At 38.2% G+C, this 23884-nt stretch overlaps 1 protein-coding gene across 4 annotated transcripts in view; it reads left to right on the top strand.

Moving 5' to 3' along the window:
• Positions 1 to 23884, top strand: part of rbfox3a (RNA binding fox-1 homolog 3a) — a 622611-nt gene that overhangs the window by 443826 nt on the left and 154901 nt on the right. The window contains exon 1 of one of the 4 annotated variants that reach the window (XM_065262755.2): positions 9692 to 10597. The exons of the other annotated variants lie outside the window; for them this stretch is intronic. Coding sequence (XP_065118827.1) covers positions 10580 to 10597 — 18 coding nt within the window. The 5' untranslated portion in view covers positions 9692 to 10579. Of the gene's footprint in view, positions 1 to 9691; positions 10598 to 23884 lie in introns of those variants that run through there. 4 annotated transcript variants of the gene reach the window in all.

Raw genomic sequence — 23884 nt, 5'->3', positions numbered from 1 at the left:
TTTGTTTTTCAAATTCAATTTAGTTTTAATTAGTTTTTTAATGTGCGTTTGCTAGTTTAGTTTAGTTTCTATTTTTTGAAAATGCTTAGTTTTAGTTTTTATTAGTTTTAGTGTTAGTTTTAGGTTTTTTTTTTGTAATTTGGGTTATTTGTCAGGGGCAAGATTCAAAAAGTTTAGAAAAAGTAATAAAAAATCAATTAAAACATCATACAATTTTAGAAAATATTCGTTCAAAAATAAAACCAGTACATAAAATGTACATGGGCACAAATATGTAAACGGTCTCAAAACTCTGCAGTAAGTGCGAATGTGATGTGTCCAGGAAAAAACCTAAAGAGCCAAAAAAGACAGACATACATGAACCGCATGTATTCAACCCATTTACAGAATTTACACCCTATACAAATACCACAGCTGCACAATGTTCACACCCTATACTAAATTTACCCTATACAATAGCCTACTCATCTGGATTAAAGCAGCAAACATTAAATGTAGTAAACAAATGACATAAAATTATTTAATATTTGAATCACAGCTTTCAGGCTATGTCCACACGAAGCCGGTGCATTCCCTATCCGATAATTTTTTTTCCTTGCTCTAAAAAAATATTCTGTAAACACAAAACCACTGAAACCGACTGAAAGCGGTGTAGTATATATGCCGGACCAGTATGGGGCGCTGTAATTCTGCCACAGATATACACTATACACGGAGAAGAAGACTTTGAGCATGCGCATAACCAACGTATGGTTTTGTCCATTATCGCTTGTTGGTCACCACAATTGTCGTCAGTAGTCCGCCGTTATTGTTGTTGCTGTTACGTGTGACGCTTCCGACACGTGATTGATGACGTTTTCGCTTCAGAAAATATACGGATTGGCTGTACAGACGAAACCGCAAGGGTGGATTTATCCACTTTAGGAGCCGGTTTCAAAAACTAGCGGATTCAGTCTCCCAAAACGCCGGATCCGTGTGGATGAAAAGCCAATACGATAACAAATTTATACGTATACAGTGATATGCGTCTCTGTGTGGACAGCCCCTTAGTGTTTTGACATCGACAGCCCAAGTGCATTTTACCTCAAACTTGCGACTACTAAACTTTCTAAAGTGGCAATCGCTTTTCGGGTCAACACTGATAAAATAATTTTCAGAATTAAAAATATTTTTATAAAAAAATGTAATGTGTGATTGTATGTGAAACTATCGCACGCGCACATGAAACTATCATGTGAAAGCAAAAGTTTGCATGGAGGGGAGGGGCTCTGTGAATGTGCGTGAGCGCGTGTGTATGTGAGAGAGACGCGTGAGTGAGAGACGTAGCGAAAGGAAATGCAGTTGAACGTTATTTGCTCCATGAAAGACATTGACAAAGACAAAAACTAAGGACATTTAATCTTTTATTTTTTTATTTATTTTTTTATTTTGCACATTACAGTTTTGGTTAGTTATAATTTTTTGTAATGCCTCGTTTTTATTTTTATTTCAGTTAACGACAATGTTTTTTCCCACCTAGTTTACGTTTTTTTTTTTTCTTGGTGTTAACTAATAGAGATTTGTTTTCCCCCATAATAAACAATAACCACAGTACAGTATATAACATATTCATATTGATTTTAATTTTCTCGGCAAACGGAAACGATGAGACCTGTTTTTCGGTTTGTTCATGTGACATTGTGCAAACGCCTATTATGTGGATAGCACTGGCAAAAGTTATATTAATTGTTGATATTTTGAATGTTTTTTTTCTTGCTGTATTAATGTAATCTGAAATCTGGTATGTATGACGGTAGAGATAACCTGGAGGACTGAGGTTGGAACTGTAGGGGGTCTCTGCTTCCCTCGATCCCAAATTAAAACACTTCCAGTATATCATTATAAACACAAACAAATACAGTATGCTTTCTTACATGTGTCAAGATACCGCTTGAGGTTACATCGGCTCTCACTTGACACTTCTGTCATACACACCTGCCAGTTTGTTGTCTTAATTCTGTTGTCTTCAAAGGTGCCACACATCCAAAAACATGTCAGTTTGTGCTTACTGGTTTTGAATGAAACTGTGTCAGACCATTTATTTGTCATTTCTGATGGGAAAGGACTATAAAGAGGTTTTGTGGGAAATTTTTGTTTAGCCAAAGATACAGAAGCAGCGTTAAAAGAAAGTAAAATAAATCAGTTACAATCTAATGCCTGATTCGACTTTATTTACTTATACCGATCGAACGCCTGTTGGCATAATTAGAAGGCTCAAAGCAATTACGTATTCCTAACTTTTACTGTTCCCCAAGTATTTCTGCTTCGCTTTTGGATGTAGGAAATTTTACTAATGGTATTGAGAAATTTAATCCTTCGAAAAGCCAAAGCACATTTAGTGTATTAGCGTGCGAGCATACTATCATTTAGATAACCATAAATGAGTTTAAAGATGGCCACAAACTGAATGTGTTTGTGAAAAATTAAGCTAATTAGTCAATGCATCTGTAATCGAGTGGAACAAAGCTCTCCTGCCCATTATACGCTTGTTTTTGATTGGGCCATACCTCCACACGTGTCACATCCTGTACTGCGCTGAGCATTACATGGTGCTTTTAACTTGAATGGGCCAGCATGGCAACCCGTCCCTCAACCTAAACGGCACCTTAACCAGATTAAGTCACTTAAACATGTTTGGAGAATCAAGCCTCCTTACCAGATGGAGAAAAATAGAGGGTGGTTGTTTTTGAATTAGTTCTCCCTCGATTTTCCTTGGCGGGTTAATGAATAAATGAACTGGCGCGGTAATTGGAAGGGAGTGCGATGTGGGGGAAAGAGGGGTATGCAGCTCCATAGATTTTATGGTGGCAGAAATGATGACGTCGGGTAAAACATTGAAAGGTATGGCTCATTGGGGCGGACTGGCTGATGGGGTGAGGGTTACGGTGTTGTGTGCTCGTATGTGTATGCCAGAGGAATTGGTTTCATTATAAGGCACTTTAGGTAGTTGGCCTTCATGCGACATGCAGCTGTGTGTATCATTCAGGGTGGAATTGAAACGCCTCTCAAATTTCTTCATTTTTTTTTGCAGATAATTGTAAATGATGTAAATTATGAGGTGGAATTAAATAAAAATATTATAATTATTAGTTGTAGTAGTAGTAGAATTAGTAGTAGGTGTTGTTGTATTCATCATCATCATCAGTAATAATAATAATAATAATAATAGTATAATAATATTTTGTTACATTTATATAGCGTTTTTCTGCAGAAATTTAAAGGTGGATTCTTCTTAACCACCCCCAATGTGCAGCATCCACCTGGATGATGCGATGGCAGCCATATTGTGCCAGAACGCCCATCACACACCACCTTATTAGTGGAGAGGAGACAGAGTGTTATAGACAATTAGTATATGACTTTTAATGATTTTTAACGACCACAGAGCGTCAGGAACTCGGTTTAACATCTCATTTGAATCACAAATTCTAGTAGTGATAGTAATAGTAGTAGTAGTAGTAGTAGTAGTAGTAGTAGTATTCATAATCATCATTATCAGTAGTAATGTAGTAGTAGGAGTAGTAGTAGTAGTAGTAGTAGTAGTATTCATAATCATCTTCATCAGTAGTAGTAGTAGTAGCATTCATAATCATCATCATCAGTAGTAACAATCATCATCATCATCATCAGTAGTAATAGGAGTGGTAGTAGTTTCTATTATTGTTGTAGTATAAATTTGTTTTACACAAGTGTTGCCCACATTACCCAGAATTCTCCAAATAACTTTTAAATGCAAAATTAATCCTAAATTGAGTGTAACCGAAGTAAAAAATTATATTTAATAGATCTGTGTCTATTATTCATAATTACACTGCAAAAAATGACTTTCTTACTTAGTTTTTTTTTTCTTGTTTTCAGTAAAAATATATAAAAATTCTTAAATTAAGATGTATTTTCTTGATGAACAAAATGACCTATGAAAATAAGTCTAGTTTTAAGACAAAAATATAATTTTAAGCGAATTTGTCCTAAAAACAAGCAAAAAAATCTTCCAATGTAATAAGAAAAAAATTATTGAATTAAGTGTTTATGAAAAATGTAAGCTTATTACAAGAAATTGTTGCTTATTCCATAAGCATATTTTAATCTATATATTTTTTGCTTTTTTAAAAGAGGCCATGGCATGAAAATCTGACTCTTTCCATGTTTAAGTGCTATGATTGGGTCCTTAGTGCTTCTATCAACCTAGAAAATGTGAAAAGATCAACCCAGTAACATAGTTTTGGTAAACCATTCTCTACAAGCACATGAAAAAAATAGGTTGTTGAAATTTTGCTCTCTTTATGATGTCATAAGTAGCTCTTATTATAATAATATTGCCCCTTAATCTGCACTATCCAACCACAGCACTGCCATTTAGTGCAGAGATCAGCTCATTTGCATTTTAAAGGACACACCCAAAACATTTTTGCACATACCTAACAAATGGCAATTTTAACATGCTATAATAAATTATTTATATGGTATTTTGAGCTTAAACTTTACATATGTGCTCTGGGGACACCAAATGTTTATTTGACATCTTAAAAAAAGTCTTGTGCCATGGCCCCTTTAAGCACTATTTTTTAAATTATTTTCCTAGGTAATTTTGCTCATCAAGAAAATACATCTTAATTTAAGAATTTTTAGATATTTCTACTGAAAACAATACAAAAATACTAAGTAAGAAAGTCTTTTTTGCAGTGTACAAAGTCCTAACTGTATGGCCGTGATCAGGTTTAAGGAACATGATTTTTTTTGTCAACTGTGAAATATTATTTATTGTCGAGGGAAAAATCACTACCGATCTAAAATAATACTACTTTATTGTTGGATTTGTTTTGTCACACAAAAAACTTTGTATTGCTATGTTGGACTAATGACATTTCTCTGTTGTGTGACTGACTGTTTATTATTTATTTAATTTTTCAGTAAATTCCACTTTCTCTCATTCAATTCAAATTCAATTTCAACATCTTGTGAATTGTGGCTGATTCACTTCAAATTACAATTGGCGGTTTGAAATAAAGTAAATTGTTCAATTCGATGCCTGACCCTAAGCGATCATGCCATTGTCCTCAAAGAACAAAACAAAGGCAATGGAGGGCAGGTGCAGGGGACAAAGAAAACACAAATGTCCAAAGCCGTGGCTGAAATCTCATGGTTGTGCACATAATGCTGCATCCTGTCAGAATGTGCTCAAGAGCCGAATTTCAGCTTTTCAGCAGAACGTGTGTAATTGATAGCACTCTTGGGCAGCTCGGGCTTTGGCAGTGCAGAAAACTAACGCGAATCTCCAAAGACAGACACTTTTCATATCTGGCAAGCTTGCTCAGTGAGGAACCTGTACTTGTTGACGTATTGCTGCTCACTTCTGGATTTTAGTATGGGGTAAAAAAAGAGAGAATCACTTGTTTCTGCTCCCTACGAATTCCAAGCCTTGCACTATTTCCAAGACCTGCTGCGCTTGCGGCCAATATGCCGTCCCAGATGTGTTCACCTGCCGTTGGCAGCAGCCAGCTCCTAATTAAGACGGTCTGGCTTGGCCACCAGCTCAGCCTGGGTCCGCTCAGACCAAACCTTGCCCATCTGCCCTGCTTATAAAAGAAAAATACGCACCTTTGCACTCCGCTTGACACCTATGCTCTGGTGGTCTGAGAGGAGGTTTGCTGCGGTAGACGGTGAAGCATAGAATGAACTAAATGAAACATCTGACCATTTTCACACTGCAGGTAAATGTACACCTATTTTGAGCAACTGATCTGGTTATGCTTATTTACATCGCTGACGACCTCTTTTTAAAACAAAGAATTTGCCAACATCAACACTACCAACCAACACAAAGCTATAGATGAACCATTTCTGGCTGTATGGTTTTTTTACATCTATAAAATAAATATTAAAGAATCTTTTTGTTTCACAAAAGGTTTTTTATATCATAGAAGAAGCTATGTATAGCTAAATATATTTTTTAGACATAGAAAAGGTAAGAGAGATATAATTCTTTTAAAAACCTTTGACACAATGGTTATTTTGGAACCAATATAAATGTTTTTTTCTTTGGCATTGCTGTACTGTAAATGTTGTGTATGGCAACTTTATATTTAAGAGCGAAGTTTAAAAAATGTTGGTATGCATATTTTGTACAGCATCAAGACCAAACAGTTGTTATAGTAATCAATAAAAATATTCATAACTTTGGCTTCAGTAATGAAAGGAATATATGCAATTTTTGTAGCTAGAGATCAATAAACAACAACAACGGCCACAACTTGATAAATCACTTCAAGTATAAAAACATTGTGTTGAGTTTTGTTGTAAATCAGCCCAATCCATAAGCATAGACTTTATTCAGTCAACAGAAAGACAAATACTATGCAGCCTACGATGAAATCATTGTGTAAAATTTGCAACTAATAAGGTTCATTAGTTAACATTATTTAATGTATTCATTAACATAAACAAACCATGAGCAATACATTTGTTACAGTATTTATTAATGTTTGTTAATAGAAAAAAGCTTTTAATTGTTTGTTTATGTTAGTTCACAGTGCATTAACTGACGGTAACAAGATTTTAACAAAGTATTAGTAATTGTTTAAATTAACATTAACAAAGGTTAATAAATGCTGTATAAGTGCAGTTCATTATTAGTTCATGTTAACGAATGTAGTTAACTAATGTTAACTAATGAACCTTATTGTAAAGTGTTACCATATAATCTTAATATTTGTTTTTAATAATGTGCTGCACTGCCGCACGTCGAAATAAACAAGTTACATTAACAGAAAACCAATTATTGGGGGGAGTGAAATTAATGCATTAAATTTGGACACCCCAGAAACCCTCTAGCTCCACCACCTTATTGGAGTATTCCACTTTGTTGCATAGATTGGCTTAACGCTAAAAGCCGAAGTTCGTCCCCGCTGCTGTTTTCATATGAAATTTAAAGGGGATTGAAGTGATCACGAATTCGTGTATGGTTTATGGAGCTAACATAAACCTTATCCACACAGCACTTTGGTCCCAGAAAACACCTGTAAAATTGGTAGACAAACTTCTGTGTGAATGCAAACACATCCTGTAACTGTTCTGGGATCGCTCCCAGAAAGAGGACCTAGTAACATTGACGTAACATACCCGGAAAGCCCTCAGTGTGAGATGTAGAAACAATGCCGTAAGGGGCGTGTCATAGTAAGGACACGCGTGTCATGGCAACATGAAGTTATGGCAAAACGAGGGATGTGCATGCAGATCAACATTCATGGCAAGAAATGTCGGCAAACTAGACTGAAGCAGATATTAGGGCTGAAGCGGAGATCATTCAGCAGCATAAAAGAATAGCGCGTCATGCCCTGATATGCGCTTATAATAAACAAAAATGCACGCGTGTCATCGCAACAAGATCGTTCAGCTCTTTAAAACAGGGGTTTTAATGCACATTAACATTTACGATTAGAAATGTCTGCAAACTGGACTTAAGCAGAGATGAGGGAGCTCGTCACTGAGATCATTCACCAGGATAGAACAGCGTCTCTGTGGCTTCCGGAGAGAGAATTTATGGATAATAATCAAACTTTAGACACTGCAGAGAAAAAAAACTACCAAGTGCAGGACTTTGAACACGTCACGTGTCTTTACGAGATCTTTACGACATGTATGTGTTAACGCACACATAGATTCCGGCAAATCATTGGCAGTGTGAATAAACCAAAAATCAAACGATTCCGGACAATCCCGGATGCATTTTCCCTAATGTCTGTGTAAAAATGGCTATTACAAAAATTTTTGGGGGGCTGAGATCAATTTGGGGGGAAAGCCCCCCTACAAATGGCCTGAAGACACCCATCACCGTTACATTATAATGTAAACCCACAGTGTGACTTAGGGTGTACTCACACTATCCAAACCAAACCACACTCGGCCACGTTTGACCAAAGCCATGTTCGTTTTACTAGTGTGATCGCTCTGTACTGCGCCCGGGCGTGGATTGGTTAATCGCACCCTAGCCGGGATGCAAAGGTGGGTTCACGGTTCACTTGGGCTCAGGCGTGGAAAGCTTTAGTGTGGGTTAATGTATGAACACATGAACAAAATATATAACACTGCTACACCCTCAGAAAAAAAAAATTTTTTATAAAAATGGTATCTTTTCAAGAAGTGCTCCTTTGCACCTAAAGAGTTCATACTGTATTAGTACATCTGATGTACATATTGGTACCAAAGAGTGCATACAGTATACGTATATTTAAGGTGGCTATTTTAACGCACAAATCGTACATATTGTGCCTTTATTTGCATTTACCCCCACATTAACAAATGTTGTCACTACCAAAACCTTGCAGTGTGTACTTGGCCTAATTCTTTCTCTTTATCTCTCGCTCTTTTTCTCTGCACCGCATCAGAGCAAAGTGTGTAACCATTAACAAGCTTGTGCCACACTTCTGACATGTAAAAAACCCAGCGTCACATCTCAGTGCAGTCCTATAAGCTCAGAGTAAGATCAGGCGAGACATGGAGATCAAACCCATGGATCGAGCCAACAGACAATCATACCGCACAACACCAGCATTAAATATTGACTAAACGAATCACAAGTCGAGGGAGTGAAGAAACACGACAAGGAGAATAACCAATTCAGGGCTTCGAAATTTTCCCTCCTTCTTCATCTGAGAGAAAAGGTTTCTTGTCTCTGTAATGGAAAATGACGTCCCCAGGGCCAGTCGTCCTCCGAGTGCTTAACCCGAACACGCGGCACCCTCGGCATGCTGGGAAAAATAGTACAGATAGTGCTGGAGAACAAATGGGGAAACTGTGTGTGTGCTGTGTTTGAGAGAAAAAGAGGAAGAATGTAATGAGGATGAAGTGTAAAGAGGAAAAAGAACAGGAAGGGTAGTGGAGGAGACATTGGAAATTGAAAAAGGAGGAAAAGGATTAGTCAAGTTTTCCCACACATGATTTGCATATGGTGATATCAGCTCTCATTTGATGTTTTCTGGTATATTGAAAGGATTGTGTGGGGCGAAAATAACACTCAGAATACCAATTCATTTTCTTCTTCCAGCCATTTTTATTTGGACCCTTTTAAACAGTCAAAATCTGGCATCTCATGGGCGTCTTTTTATTGACTTATTGATGATACTGACACAAAATAGTCTTTGATACGCATCTTCTTTTTCTTTCTTTTCATGGGAAATCTCTGGGAGAAAATGTGCAGTAAATCCATTACATTTCTTTTAGTTTTTAATATAATTATATAATACAAATATTTTAGTACTTCTAATACTAAATTTATCCTGAAATGGCCAAAAGACATCTGCTGAATTGTGATGGGTAAAATAATCAATCCTGACATACTTTGTTTTAGTCGAAAGAAACTAAAAGCCAATTCAGCGTTTCACCCATCCATAAGTGGACTTAGTAAATAGGTTCATATTTTAAGAACGCTGTATAGCTGCTGCCTGTTGACGGTACGGGATTGAAATTGCTGAGACAGCTGAGATGTTAAACGGCGGTCTAACGCTCCCACCCTCCCGCACTGCATTCCGCATGCACATACACACTCAATACACACATATACTCACACAAAAAAACAAGTCTTTCCTCTGACACACACAGAAAATGACCAGCCACCTTCTCGGGGCACACAACCTGTCAAACTATTCCCCCCGCTCTCAGCCAGCGCACGCTTACTCCTGATTGGCCGAGCCACATCAAGCCAAAATCCTGTGAGCCCCTCTCGCACCCAGCCACCTCTCCCTCGCTGTCACTGTAGCAGACTCGAAAATCTTGAGAAAAAGAAACAAAGCCTAACAAGAAAGACGGAAACCCTCGCCCTACCTTGTTTACTTACGCTTTAACCTGCGTTGACTGCTCTTTGTCGTGTTGCACGACTTTTCGTGCCCGTCAGCTGAGCGCCAAGACCAAGAGATCGAAAGCATCGCTCCCACAGCCAGCATACTAGCCAGCAACTCTCTCTTCACCGGTGCCCCAGGCAGCCTCCGCAGCATCAGCAACAACGAGGAGAGGAGACGCTCTCTTCCCCCCTCCCATCTCCTTTCGGATGCTGATGCTGCTCCGTGGCTGAATCGGTGCCTGAAGTGTCAATGGACTCCTCTCCCTGCGGAGCAACACCGCCTTAGTGAAGCAATGCTGGAAACTGCTGCCAAACATCTCCTGCTGTAAAAGACCTGCGCTCGCCAATAAGACCCGGAACAGAACTACACAGAACAGAGAGAGAGAGAGAGTGAAGAAGAAAAAGGAAGAAAGGCTGATTTACATGTGATTTATAGGAAGAAGAAAAAGAAGAGAGTTGAAGAGGAAACTGCAGTGCATTTTACGGCTCCCGTGGCTCCTTTTACTACTTCTTGACCAAGTTTTTTCCCCATTTTTGGTAATAGTATCGGATTGAGTGTTAGCAGTTGTTGCTTCCACTTGTTGTTGTTTTTTTTCTGGACTGATCTGAGGTACAGTGCGAACGGACTTTCACGCCACCAGAAACACTTGCACCAACCCCTCGCCCGTTTTCCACCCGTGTACGCCCACCTGCCCCGTGGCCGAAATGATGATGTACTTTTGGGTGAGTAACACTTTTGTGCCTATTAAGTTGGATATATCACCCCGTCCTCAAGCAGACCTGTAGAGATCCAACAGTGTGCTTGTAGCATGTGATAAGTTAGTATCATTTAATATTTTCACAACTACACTTCCTCTGGATTTGTCTCTCCCACTAAAAAAACATTCTGAAGGGCCTTGATGCGCAGTGCTGGTCCTGGAGATCTTCGGTATGGATAGTATTGATACTCTTTTTGAGGGTAAAGGATCATATCTGACTCTGCTTAGCTCTGGCAATTTCTCAGCTCACTGATAGTGTTCAAACTCGCATATAGTAAAAATTAAATATGAATTTACTCCGACGTCATTAAAACTCCCTTTACATGTGTCACGCATTCTCCAGTCAGGGTTTTAAATGCTGTTATTCTGCAGTTTCTGTATAAACAAATATGATATATAGATTTGAGTGTATCTCTGTGTGTAAGCTGAAGTGTGTAATTTTGTGTAAAACTTTATCCTCTCCCACTGTTTAGAGAATACCCCCAAAAAAATGTTAGTTTCACCCAAATTTTTTTTTGAGAAGAGAAATTATTTTTTTCTATACAATGAAAGGGAATGGAGACTGAAGCTGTCAGTCATTGAAAACATCCCTAAGGGGCGGGAGACACCAAAGCGTTTTTACACGGCTGAAAACGCCCGGCGGATGCCGACTGGCAGCTTTATTTCTGCCTACTTTTTTCGGCTGAGCGCTTTGGTTGCTGTGATACTTTTGCTTTGTATAACGTCGTTGTACGATGTGCCAGTTGGTTGTCGTAATATTTGTCCCGCCCCTCATCCAGTGATTGGACGACTGTCATTGACGAGCTGAGCTTTTCTGCCAAATGAATATTTTTCAACTCTGGACGCTCAGATAAACCTCAGAGAGCCATCTTTAAGGGCAAAAAAAATCGCTAGCTGCTAGCTTCTTTGTAAAACGCTAACTTCTTATAGATAGGATAACGGCAAGTAAATGTCTTATTGGGCGAACTGTGTTTTTAAAAACTTCACACGTAAACGATTTGTATGACGATTTTCCAGAACAGGCACTACTTTGTTTTAGTCTGACACAACAACCAACGGTTTGAGCTTGGGGGCAGGGCTAACTGGATAATTTGGGATCCCTGTTTGAAACAATCATTTCTAATGCTTTTCTTAGTTATGTTGTCTTTAGAAATTTTACACTTAAGCTTCAATACTACACTCTTAGAACGGATGTGTTAAGCTTTTTACACATTATGTGTAATTTTAACACATTATGTGTCATTGTTTTGTTGATTTTGTGTTAAAATAAAACACAAAATGTGTTGTTTCAATAATAGCATAGAGATAGGTGGATTCTGGGACAACGCATTTAGTATCTGTTCATTTTGTTGTGAGTGAAGAAACTTACATGTACATTTGCAAAAATTTTAACTAATAAGAAAAAAGCAGACATAAAAAAAATGGTGTTCAAATAAGCTGTTGTGCAGATGCAGCCTTTCTCCACACAATAAATTAAAACTCGGTTTACAGCAGTTGACAAGTAACCAGTCATGGAAAAATCGACTAGTTGAATACTGAGGTCTAGTTTACTGTATAGATTTATTGTATATAGACCAATGGTGCTCTTTACCGATTCACAATTTTACATTCCTTTGGTGTGTAGGTGTCTATTAGTACACGTTAACAATACGCAAAAGGTACATACCCCAAAGTAAACGAAGACGCAAGTTATCATTTCAAGCATAAATCTCTTTTCTTGGACTACAACAAACACACGGATTGTAGGCAACAGTTTACTTCCTGTGATTGGTTACGTAATGAAGACCGATATTATCATAATTCCTCCCGCTTGGACTGACGGCCTGTAAGTTAACTCCTGTTAGAAACCGAATCTTTCAAACACGGTAAGGAGCATCACATTTCCGGCTGATGTCAGAGGTATTCTGGGAATTCTTTAGCTACAAAAATGTACGATATGTGGAAAATAATGTGTATTACGTAAACAAATTGTATTATACCAAATACACAAAATAACATTGTTTTTTAAGCAATGAAATAGGTGCTCTTTAAATTTTAATCTTTTATCTGCAGTGCTTTAATTTGCATGCTGAAATCGTAATGCACTTGAACTATTAGACAGTTTCCAAATTAAAAACCTCTTAAAAAACTAATTTGCCTCTTTAAACAAACTCCTAGCTTTTTAAGCACCACTACTGTGTTGCCATTCAAACAGGCATCATTTTCCAGTTTGTCACATGTTGCATTTTTTGGAGTCCAGACTCATTATACAGAGCATACTTAAGACCGATTAGTCAACTAGTTCTTTCATGAGATCCTGCACGAAACCCGTTTCCCATCCAGCATCCCATTCCCTCGGCCTCAGCGCTCCTTTTCTCTCCGTCAGGGGCCAGATGAAAAGTGCACGCTCGTAGATGTGGCAACCAGGATTTAATGATCGTCAGAAAGCAATCTCTCATCTTTGAGCTGGCTGTGCTCTTTGATAGCGCCGACTGCCCATTAATCATTCTTCTTCATCACTCCGGTCTCATCCGGCCCAGCGCGGGGCAGAGGGCCTCCGCGGCTGCCTCACGCAGACAAAACATACTGTGTCACGGGGCCACAGGAGCCCGTTCCCCTAGAATCAGACTTTTAGACGTGCTTAATCTAATCTGAGCTCACTTTCTGATAGCCCGGGTGAGAAGAGAGATAAAATGTACTCCTGTCAGACATCCAGTAACTGATTAGCTCACACAGGCGGAGTGACGGTTATTTTTGATGACGGATTGCTCTGTGTGTGTGTTTGTGTGTTTGTTCATGTGTGTGAGTGTCAGATCAGTGTAGATATAAGAGTGAGAAATGATGCGATTAAGTTAGAAACTGGGTGTGTGAGGACAAGAAGAGGTTTTTTCTCACACCTCCAACAAAGGCGTAACTGCGAATTCGATAGTCGCTTTATGGTAACGAATGAAACGCAAAGGACGATGTCGAGAGAAGTGCAGCTCTGTGTCTGTTCAATAATAAATAATTGAGAGCTCAGAGCAAGGGACTTGTTTTTCAGCGAGCGTGCTTGTGTAGAGAGCGCAGAGCTTGTTTGAAACGTTGGCCTATTTTTATGCCCCCCCAAGCCAAGGCAGCTAGCCCCAGACAACCTTTGCCATTTACTTTTAATGAGCTGTCCTATTGGAAGCATGTGTTCCACATCACCAAATGGTTTGTAGTCTGTAGGGTTGTGGCTAAATGAAATATAAATTTCGTGATTCTGGATACCGTAGCGAAATTGAACGCACTCCTTTATTTAAAGTTGACAAGGAATATAATTATTACCCAATTGAATGTAAACAATGGCATGTAGCCCGCAAGTATTTTTCAATTAGGTAAGCAAGTAATTATTCAAGTGAACAAATCAGTAATGAAATAAAGCTGAAGAAATAAATTACAGCCAGTGAAACAAGTAGATGCACTAGACCGAAGATACCAAAAATAGGATTTTGTCGTTTTTCACAAAAAAAACTCATGGATAATTCATGGATATGGCTAAAATAAAAATTTATTTTGTATATTTTATTATATGTTACCCTGGTTGTGAATCTAGGTTAAAGCCTCACAATTGCATTATTAACGACCTCACTCAGTCAATATTAAATATATCATGGTTGTATTTTTACATTATATACACAATTCCTTAAACAATAAAATAACTTCAGCTGGGTTTCACAGACTGGTTTACATAACTGTTAACCTAAAACACCACATTTATAATTTTTTTATACTAGTTTAACCTGTTTTCAGAAATACAAGCTTGATTTGGGTTTGCTCCACATTCCTGTGTATTCATCAATAGCGGTGGTTCTCGGAAGCAGCGTCAATCAGCCATGTAATTCACAAAGCAGTGCGCCAGACGCCGGTGTCATATTGCTAAATGAAATGCTTGTGCTAATTTGTCACCCCTTTAATTGATCTGTGTTCTCTAGTTGCATACTGTGTGTCCTGTAACATCTATCGTGTGTTCATTTCATCCAGCCGCCGGCTGACAGCCAGAAAAGTCTTATTCAGCCGGCCGTACAAGCCGGGGCGGTTCCTCCAACAGGGTGACCTGCAGTAGCTTTCCGTTAATCCTTTGTTCTTCCCTTACTTTTTCCATAGACAAGCTATTTCTAGCCGTGACATTTACAAATGCATGCCGAGCAAATCTTGGTTTCTGTAAAGTCATTATTGTTGACCCTTTGGCTGTTTGTGTGTTTAAGGCGAGTGCAATACTGTCACCTTAGTTGCCAACAGCTCAGCATCCGTGTGGTCCGCTCTCACCTCGTTCCTTTACTCACTCCATCACTTTCTACAGCTCATTTACCTCGTACTTCTCTTTCCGTGTCCCACCATTTTTTCTGTTTCTTTTTTAGAGTGCAATAGCATCGGTTTCTTTAGAAAAGACCAGTATGGCTTTTGTTCTCGGTGTAGGCTGTTCATGCCAATGTGTGTCTGAAGTTGAGCTGCTGTTTAAAAGCAAAACTTGCTCAAAAAAAATTTAGTTTTGACCTTACAATATTGTATCTATATTCTCATGCCAAGAATATTTGAAGAGTTTGGTTCCAAAATGCAATAAATCCATTTTGACTAATTTGGGTAAAAATGTGTTTTCTATACCAAGAAAGTGACAAGATGAAAACCACTATTTTCTGTTTCACATAGCATCTTTAGGTTATAATTGCATAAAAAAATCAAATAATTTGATTTTCAAAGATTTATTATAAAAACTGATTATTTTTTTCTGCAAAATGCAATAAATCCATGACTTTTGATCTCAAAATGCTATAAATCTATTGAATCAATATATAAATGTGCATTCATCTTTGCCATGTTATATTTATTTAGTTGACTAGTGGTATACACTGATAAAAAAAATAAACATTAATGGCATTAATCAAAACACTTACTTTGTCATATAAAGTACACTGTCATTGCTGTTGTCATCCTTGGGACGTCGTCACTAAACTTTTTTGACAGCGATCAGCTGTAAAATGTCTTGGTCCTGCTCGTTTTTCGTTGACTTCGGGTAAAATAATGGAAAGTTTTTCATAAGATCCCCTGGGGTCAATGTGTTAGCATGACAGAAGCTTGATGCTGTCTGGAGAACAAGCAACAGCCGACATTTTTCCTTCACCCGAGAGCCTCTCACGTAAATTATTTGATTTTGATGGCTTACGTTTCTTCCTCGCCACAGAAAACCACCACACGTTTATCAATGCAATCAAAATTACTATTTGTTATTTTTTTTTTGATCACGAAGTTCAAAGTAGATGAGGAAAACTAGGATTCTGTATGTATTCAAAGCGCCGCCATTATTGTTTACAATGCGTGAAATGGTGCGCTGTGATTGGTTAAACGGATTTATTGCATTCTGCAGAGAAGGAGGGCTGGCATTTATCGTGTTTTGGAAAAAAATGGGAAAGATGACAGAAAACAAAGCGGATATATCGGATTTTACGTAAAATTAAAAATTTACTTTTTAATACTGACAATTTTTTTTATGGTGTTTATTGCATTTTGGAACCAAACTCTTTATTTTAAGGAAAACGTTTTACCTGCATTAGGGGAAAAAACTTCATAAAGAGAAAACAAATTGTGATATATCACAACAAAGTTCCAACATTATTGAATCCTTACACATTGGTATCATTATAATATCACCAACTCTTTGCTGATTCCCGTCCCTTATATTTTGATTCAAAAGAGAACATCAGACAAACTTTGCAATGGTCAGATGTTAGAGATCAGCATCCACCCGCCTCCATGGGCCCCTGGGTACCTCACTGCTGGAGCAAAGGCCCCCGCTGCTCCTCTCGGCTCCTCCTTCATTCATGTGTAATCCCGCCGCCTCACGCTGGCTCTTACACGCCCGTCACGGCCTAATCTTCTCTGCGCTGCAGATAAGACCATTAAACAGCAGAGCAGGAGAAGGATTTCTCCCCTGACTACAAAAGGGATCTGTGCACCAAAGAGCTTCATGCTGTTCGGCAGATAGTAAAGAGAGAGAGAACGAGCAACAGGAATTGCACATGGTGGCTCAAGCTTATCATCCTTTGCTATTACATTAGCTCTGTTTACACAGGGTTTCCCAGGAAAAAGGTCGTTACAGGGACGCTCCATTATCTCTCCCTTTCCTCATTTATTCTCTTTCTGAAGGTGTGACTTCAGGGCATTATCCTCAGTAGAGTTTAATACCCGACACCTTTCTAATGGACTGTGGGAATGAGAGGTAAGGTGGTACGCCCGCTGTGAGAGATCAGGGTCCCCCGCAGAGCCCCTCGGCTTCAGACGCTGCTACGGAGGCCAAAAAAGACCCAGGGATCAATAGCGCTGTGGTCGGGCCCAAGAGCGGAGAGCCAGGTCAGGCAGAGGTCTTACGCGTCCTCCGGCCACCGAGCCATGCCGTGCGCCGAGAGAGAGGCTGACCGTGAAATGATCATTTGCAGAAGTCATAAAGCAATGAACATAATTACTCAAAGAGTTCCCGAATCAGCACGCTCGGACAGATCCTGTCTTCCGGGGGCACATCGTTCATTAAACAGATCTGGAAGAAGTTTAAAGAGGACGTAGCAAATAGTTAAGAGAAATTGACATCAGAGAAATGGATAAGGACATTAAAAACAGGAGGTGTGGGGGTGGCACTGTGGGCTCACAGCAAAGGTCCCCGGTTCGGTCTTTCTGTGTGAAGTTTGCATGTTCTCCCTGTGTCAGCGTGGGTTTACACCGAGTACTGCTATTTCCTCCCACAGTCCAAAAACATGCAGGTTAGGTAGATTGGAGATGCCAAATTGTCCTTTCTCAACTTGAGTATAGATTAAAGGTGGGGTGCATGATATCTGAAAGCCAATGTTGATATTTGAAATCACCTAAACAAACACGCCCCTAACCCAATAGAATCTGGACCTTCTTTTGATAAACCCGTCCCACACATACGCAACCCAGTAGACACGCCCCTTACTGCTGATTGGCTACAAGTGTGTTTTGGTACTCGGTCCGACTCCCTTTTCCAAAGTGTTTTTCAAAAATCATGCACCCCGCCTTTAACTAGTGTGAAGATAAACAGTCTTCATATTTCTTAAATATCTGAATAGTTTTGTGTATTTTACCTTGTGTCCTTTTGTAAAACTGCTTTGCAACAGTGTAAACTGTGAAACGCGCTATACAAATAAATGTGAATTGAATATTTTATTTAATAAACCAAGTAAAATACAATTTAACTTGAGAGACGAGGCATTTTTGTTGAATTGAAGACCAGCTTTTGACATTATAACTCCATAAAAACTCTTATCATTGGACATTTGAACTCCATAATAATTCTCTATCTTTTGTTTTCCTTGAGGGAATAAAAGTCATTTTAATTTCTAGCGACACAAGGTTGAGAAGATATAATTTTCAATTGAAGGCAAATTATCTGCAGAAAGTGCAAATAGATAATTTTAACAGCTTCTCCCGGTGTAGGCAAACGCTTTCTTTTTATTACATGCAATTCAAATGAGAGATCAAATAATACAAACATTTCATCAAATTACAAATAAAAGTTAGAGATACGAAATGGCCGTGACACATCTGATGAAAGAACAGCTCGGGGTGTGAGACAAATAAAGCGAAGCTCTGGGGAGGTGTTGAGTTTAGTACATAGCCAGGTACAGCTGTTGCTTTGCCAGCCATGGGTCATTAAGAAACAGAGGGGACATACAGACTGTAAAACTAATGGCAGGACACTGACATTAACGTTATAGGTTATTGACCCATCTGAGGGGATTTATGGCGCAAATCAAGAGACAGTGTCAAAGGGAATAGGCCAAATAAGAGCATTTTCACACCCTGTGTGCGCTCGCAGCACAAGCACAAAACTTACAATCAATTCCCCGTGAATTTTACAAGACAACGCTCAAGAGAAAACTCCGACTCCTGCTGGCATCTCTGTCTTTTCTTTCTTTGCTTGTCTATTCTCTCTCTCTTTCTCCTCTGCCATGTTCAGGTCATGCAGAAAGGGATGTGCTGTTTGAAGTGCGTCAGGTCTTTTATTCTCTGACCCTTTTTTCCTTGAACTCCCACAGTTTGATGAGATTCACTTCTCAGCCTTTCTGTGTGTGTGTGTGTGTGTGTGTGTGTGTGTTGACATATATGTTACATATGCAACGGCACTGAATATGAATTTGAATAGCATATAATGTGTATAATTGTGCTATGAATTTAACACCTGTCTGGTTATCTGTAATGTCAACCAGTCCTTCTATCTGAGTTATTTTGATGTTTAAGAAAGGATGTTGTTTCTTTGCAACATATCCTAACCCTTACGATTTCACCAAATACGACCAATAGATGCATTTACTAAATTAGCGCCTTTACCGGCAGCAGGTGAAACTTAATATATATGGGGTATAATTTTGCTATGATGACATGTACTGGAATAACCTTTTTAATTTAAACCACCAGGATTAATTGTATTTTATTACACATTAAACTCAGCCTACAAAACAGTCACAACTTTTATAAAAAGGGAACTTAAAATATTCCAAGTGTACCACGGTCAAACGATCGATTTATTTGAAGAAAAGATGCAAAGCGATGACAATCCGCTGTAAATATCAGATCAGGACGTACACTGATTCAAAAACTGCCGCCAGAAGAAGCGATGATATGTCATCTATGATTATGAAAAGGCATTGGCTTTCGTGTCTTGTGACCGATTCTATCATTGCATCAGCTAAGAATGTGGAGCGCTATTGGCTCTTCTGACCGACTACGTCATGCTGGTTTATGTTTGAATGAGATCTGACTGTGCATTCTTCATATAAAGTAATCGTATGGCTTCAGTTCACAAGGTTTGCAATGTGAATGGTTTGTGATACTTTTATACTGTTTTATGCAATAAATACCTGACTGTACTTTACTTGCGTGTTGTGTTTTATATGGATGAGAAGTGCTTGGGTTTAGGGTAAGGGTGAGGGTGGGGTTAGATGCTCCAAAATATCTTTAAAACCATAAATGTTTATGAAACCGTTTCTACATTTACAAATTCATAAAATTAAATGTTTCTTATCTGATGTATAAGGCAAAAAACTTAAAACGTAACAACAGGTTTTTATTTATAAGCTACTGCCGCTAGAGGACACTAATCCCTTAATACGTCATTTTACGTCGTAATAAGGTGCTTGCACAAACAACTTATTAGGTCGTTATTTTTTGGAGGACAGTCTCTTTCTTTGATGTCACAGTGTAGCTTTGTTTTTTTTAAGATTAATTTAACGACTGTAATGAATATTTAAAAGTTTTACAGTAAAAATTGTCTAAATACAAATTAGACCCGCTCTTGTAGATGCACCAATATAAATTTTTTCTACCGATAGCCGAATAATCAGACGATTATCTGCAGATGCTGATATTTTGGTGGTTATATTAACTTGCATTAATTCAATTCTGAAGATTACATTTTCTGACTGTTATTCATTCATATAATGATCATTAATATTGAACATTAATCTAGTGATTTTTCTATTTACATTTTCTATACACAGAGCTTAAATTCATTGCATTTTCCTGTTCTCTTTTGATTGACAGGCCATGACTATCAGTTGTTTTTAAAGCGGACATATCATGAAAATCTGACTTTTTCCATATTTAAGTGCTATAATTGGGTCCCTAGTGCTTCTATCAACCTAGAAAATGTGAAAAAGATCAACCCAGTAACTTAGTTTTGGTAAACCATTCTCTGCAAGCATGTGAAAAATAGGTCATTGAAAACTGTCTCCCCTTGTGATGTCAGAAGGGGATAATATCGCCCCTTAATCTGCACTATCTAACCATGGCACTGCCATTTAGTGCAGACATCAGCTCATTTGCATTTAAAAGGACACACCCAATATGGCACATTTTTGCTCACACCTACAAAGTGGCAATTTTAACATGCTATAATAAATTATCTATATGGTATTCTCAGCTAAAACTTCACATACGTACACCGAAGATTTATTTGACAATCGTTTAAAAAAAAATATGTATTACTTTTATACTGATCATTGCTTTGAAAATGGGGCACCACTGCACTGCTGTGAAAATGTTGGCTGTTTTATCCACACGAAACACCTTGATTGTCAGTCTCTGAATTACGGTTACAAATATCCTGATTCTGAAAAACACAAAACATTGCATAAAACACCCTCCGCTGTCATTTAGCCGAGTGCAAATAGAAAGGCCACAGTATGTCACTTTTAGTGCATGCCACTGAGCTCTACTAGTTCACCTCACTCAGAAGGTCCCACAAGGCCAACTGGGTTTATACTTTTCGGGCTGGCTGCTCCACTGGCTTAATGAGGTCTATCTACAGGCCTTTGTTAGGCTATGTTTGTCTAAAAAAGCTTCCTTAATGTCCCACTGTTTAGTTTAGGAAGGCAGGATCCATCCGGATAGATCCCTGGTCAGAGAGAAATGCACAATGCCGACTTCAGCCATTTTTTTAATTCCCTCTTCTCTGTCCAGGCTAATTGTTACCACTCGGTAGAGGATATTTTTCAGTGATATCAGTTTCTTAGCATCTTGTTCTGTCTCTGTGAACTCTCTCCTTGTGAATTTTACAAAGCGACACTATTCAACAAATAGTGTTTCTCATTTACGTCAAGAGTTAAAACACCAATATATTTTTTTCATTTTAAAAAACTTGACTTAAGAGTAATTAAGTTGAGTAGTCTACTTTAAAGTTTAAATAAATTAAGAAATCCCATCATTTCACACGTAGGCTATCTAAAATGAGGTAAATGCCAGCCTGTCACGACACAGACTACATAGACAGACGTGTGTTTTCTTAGATCTCAGTCACTGTTTACATCCATAACTGATGACTGGCAGTATTCCTGATCCAGCGCTGATACTTTGCGTGTCAACATTAGATCCGTCTTTTTTCACCGTGGCATGAGACATACAATTCCACACATCCATTCCCATTTAGATCAAACCATTTTTCCATCATAGCGTCTGAAAGTTTTAGACATTTTTGTGCTTTCCAATTCAAGCAAAATGTACTTTCTCTATTATTGATTACTCAGCTGGTTTTATGGAAATGGTTTGCTGTGGCACCCGCTCTCCCTGCATTTCTGACAGAATGATTTGGCAACGTGACATCCCTTGATTCTCTGAAAACTTAATGAAAAACACTTTTTCTTTATTTAATGATTCTCACGGTGAAATGCTTTTCAGCTAGAAGATCATTTGGCAAGCACAGTTTTCTTTCATGTTTTGATGTATTTCCTGTTGAAACGAGTACATTGTAGATGTCGTATGTTATTGTTAAATAGGTTTTTAGTTTTTATAGCGACAAACTAAAATTTGCTGCACTGGAAAAAAACTGCAGCATAGATGTTAAATCAACTTACAGCATATTTATATGTTCCTCTAACTTAACAAATTAAGTTAAACAATTTCTACTTGTTTTATAAGTTATGTCAACTTATCACAACTCAAAACTTAAAGGAATAGTCTACTCATTTTCAATATTAAACTATGTTATTACCTTAACTAAGAAGAGTTGATACATCCGTCTATCATCTCTGTGCATGCACGTAAGCGCTGGAGCGCGCTGCGACACTTCGATAGCATTTAGCTTAGCCCCATTCATTCAATGGTACCAATCAGAGATAAAGTTAGAAGTGACCAAACACATCAACGTTTTTCCTATTTAAGACGAGTAGTTAAACGAGCAAGTTTGGTAGCGCTTTTCTAAGCGGATTTAAAAGAGGAACTATATTTTATGGCGTAATAGCACTTTTGGGAGTACTTCGACTCGCCTGAAAAATCCGCTCCCCTTCTCCCTCTCATAATGGGAGAGGGAGGGTGTTACTGCGCCGAGTCGAAGTACTCCCAAAAGTGCTGTTCCGCCATACAATAGTTCCTCTTTTAAATCCGCTTAGAAAAGCGCTACGTTTTATTTTGTACCACTAAACTTGCTCGTATAACTACTCGTCTTAAATAGGAAAAACGTTGATGTGTTTGGTCACTTCTAACTTTATCTCTGATTGGTACCATTGAATGAATGGGGTTAAGCTAATGCTATCGAAGTGTCGCAGCGCGCTCCAGCGCTTACGTGCACGCACACAGATGATAGAGGGATGTATCAACAAATCTTAGTTAAGGTAATAACATAGTTTAATATTGAAAATGAGTAGACTATTCCTTTAAGGAAACCACCACCGTTTTTTCAATATTTTACTATGTTCTTACCTCAACTTGATGAATTAATACATCTTTTTCAATGCATGCACTTTTAATCTTTGTACAGCGCTTCTTGTATGTCTTAGCATTTATCCTAGCCCCATTCATTCATATGGCTCCAAAACAAACAAAAAATTTGGTTTGTGCCACCATACTTGCTCGTGTAACTACTCATGTAACAGTTTTTAAATAGGGAAAACATGGAAGTGTTTAGTGGCTTGGGGTAAATTCATCCCTGTTTGGAGCCATAGCAATGAATGTGGCTAGGCTAAATGCTAAGAAAAGTGCACGAATTGAAAAAAGATAGGTATGTATTAATTCATCTAAATTGAGGTAAGAACATAATAAAATATTGAAAAACAGTGGTGTTTTCCTTTAAAATAGTATGTTAAATTGATTTGCAAACCAAGTTGTTTTAACTACGATGCATTATTTTTTTTTACAGTGTACCTATGAATCATGCAGTGACAGGTGATATTATATAAACGGGCATATAAATGATATAGGGACATTGTTGTTTTCGAGAATATGTGATTGGCCAGAAATCTGTTTAGTGCAGAATGAATCATCAATATTTTGTCTCTGTTTTAAATTTCAAATTTGCATATCTGTTCAAGTGCATTTCATTGGGGAGTACGCTTGCATACAGATGTCCTCACACCTAACACAAATGAACTAAGATCCACACACCTCTCATTTTAATTGCATGGCATCTTTAATACTGTACTAAGTCTTTTGATTCACAGAATTCACATTGCTACAGCCTCTCCTGAGAGCTTCTTTTCACTCATAAGCACATCTAATTGAATTAAAACACGTACCCTGTTGTTCTTGCCTGATTGAAAACAAGCGTCTTCCATTAATTCAATAATGAGATTTAGTCCAAATGATTGTCCTATTAGACACGAACCCTCATTCGCCCGCCGTTCGTTCGACTTCACCTCGATGTGCCCCGCATTCACCTCACAGGTAATTATGCCGGAATTAATGTCATGTGTAGTAATTGGATTCCAATGCAAAGATACCTCATAATAGCACTTGTAATGAGGAAAAACCAGCA

The sequence above is a fragment of the Paramisgurnus dabryanus genome, chromosome 1 (genome assembly GCF_030506205.2).
Source record: "Paramisgurnus dabryanus chromosome 1, PD_genome_1.1, whole genome shotgun sequence".
Classification (NCBI taxonomy): Eukaryota; Metazoa; Chordata; class Actinopteri; order Cypriniformes; family Cobitidae; genus Paramisgurnus; species Paramisgurnus dabryanus.
The sequence above is the reverse complement of the archived record's forward strand: the minus strand, read 5'-3'. Positions and strand labels throughout refer to the sequence as shown.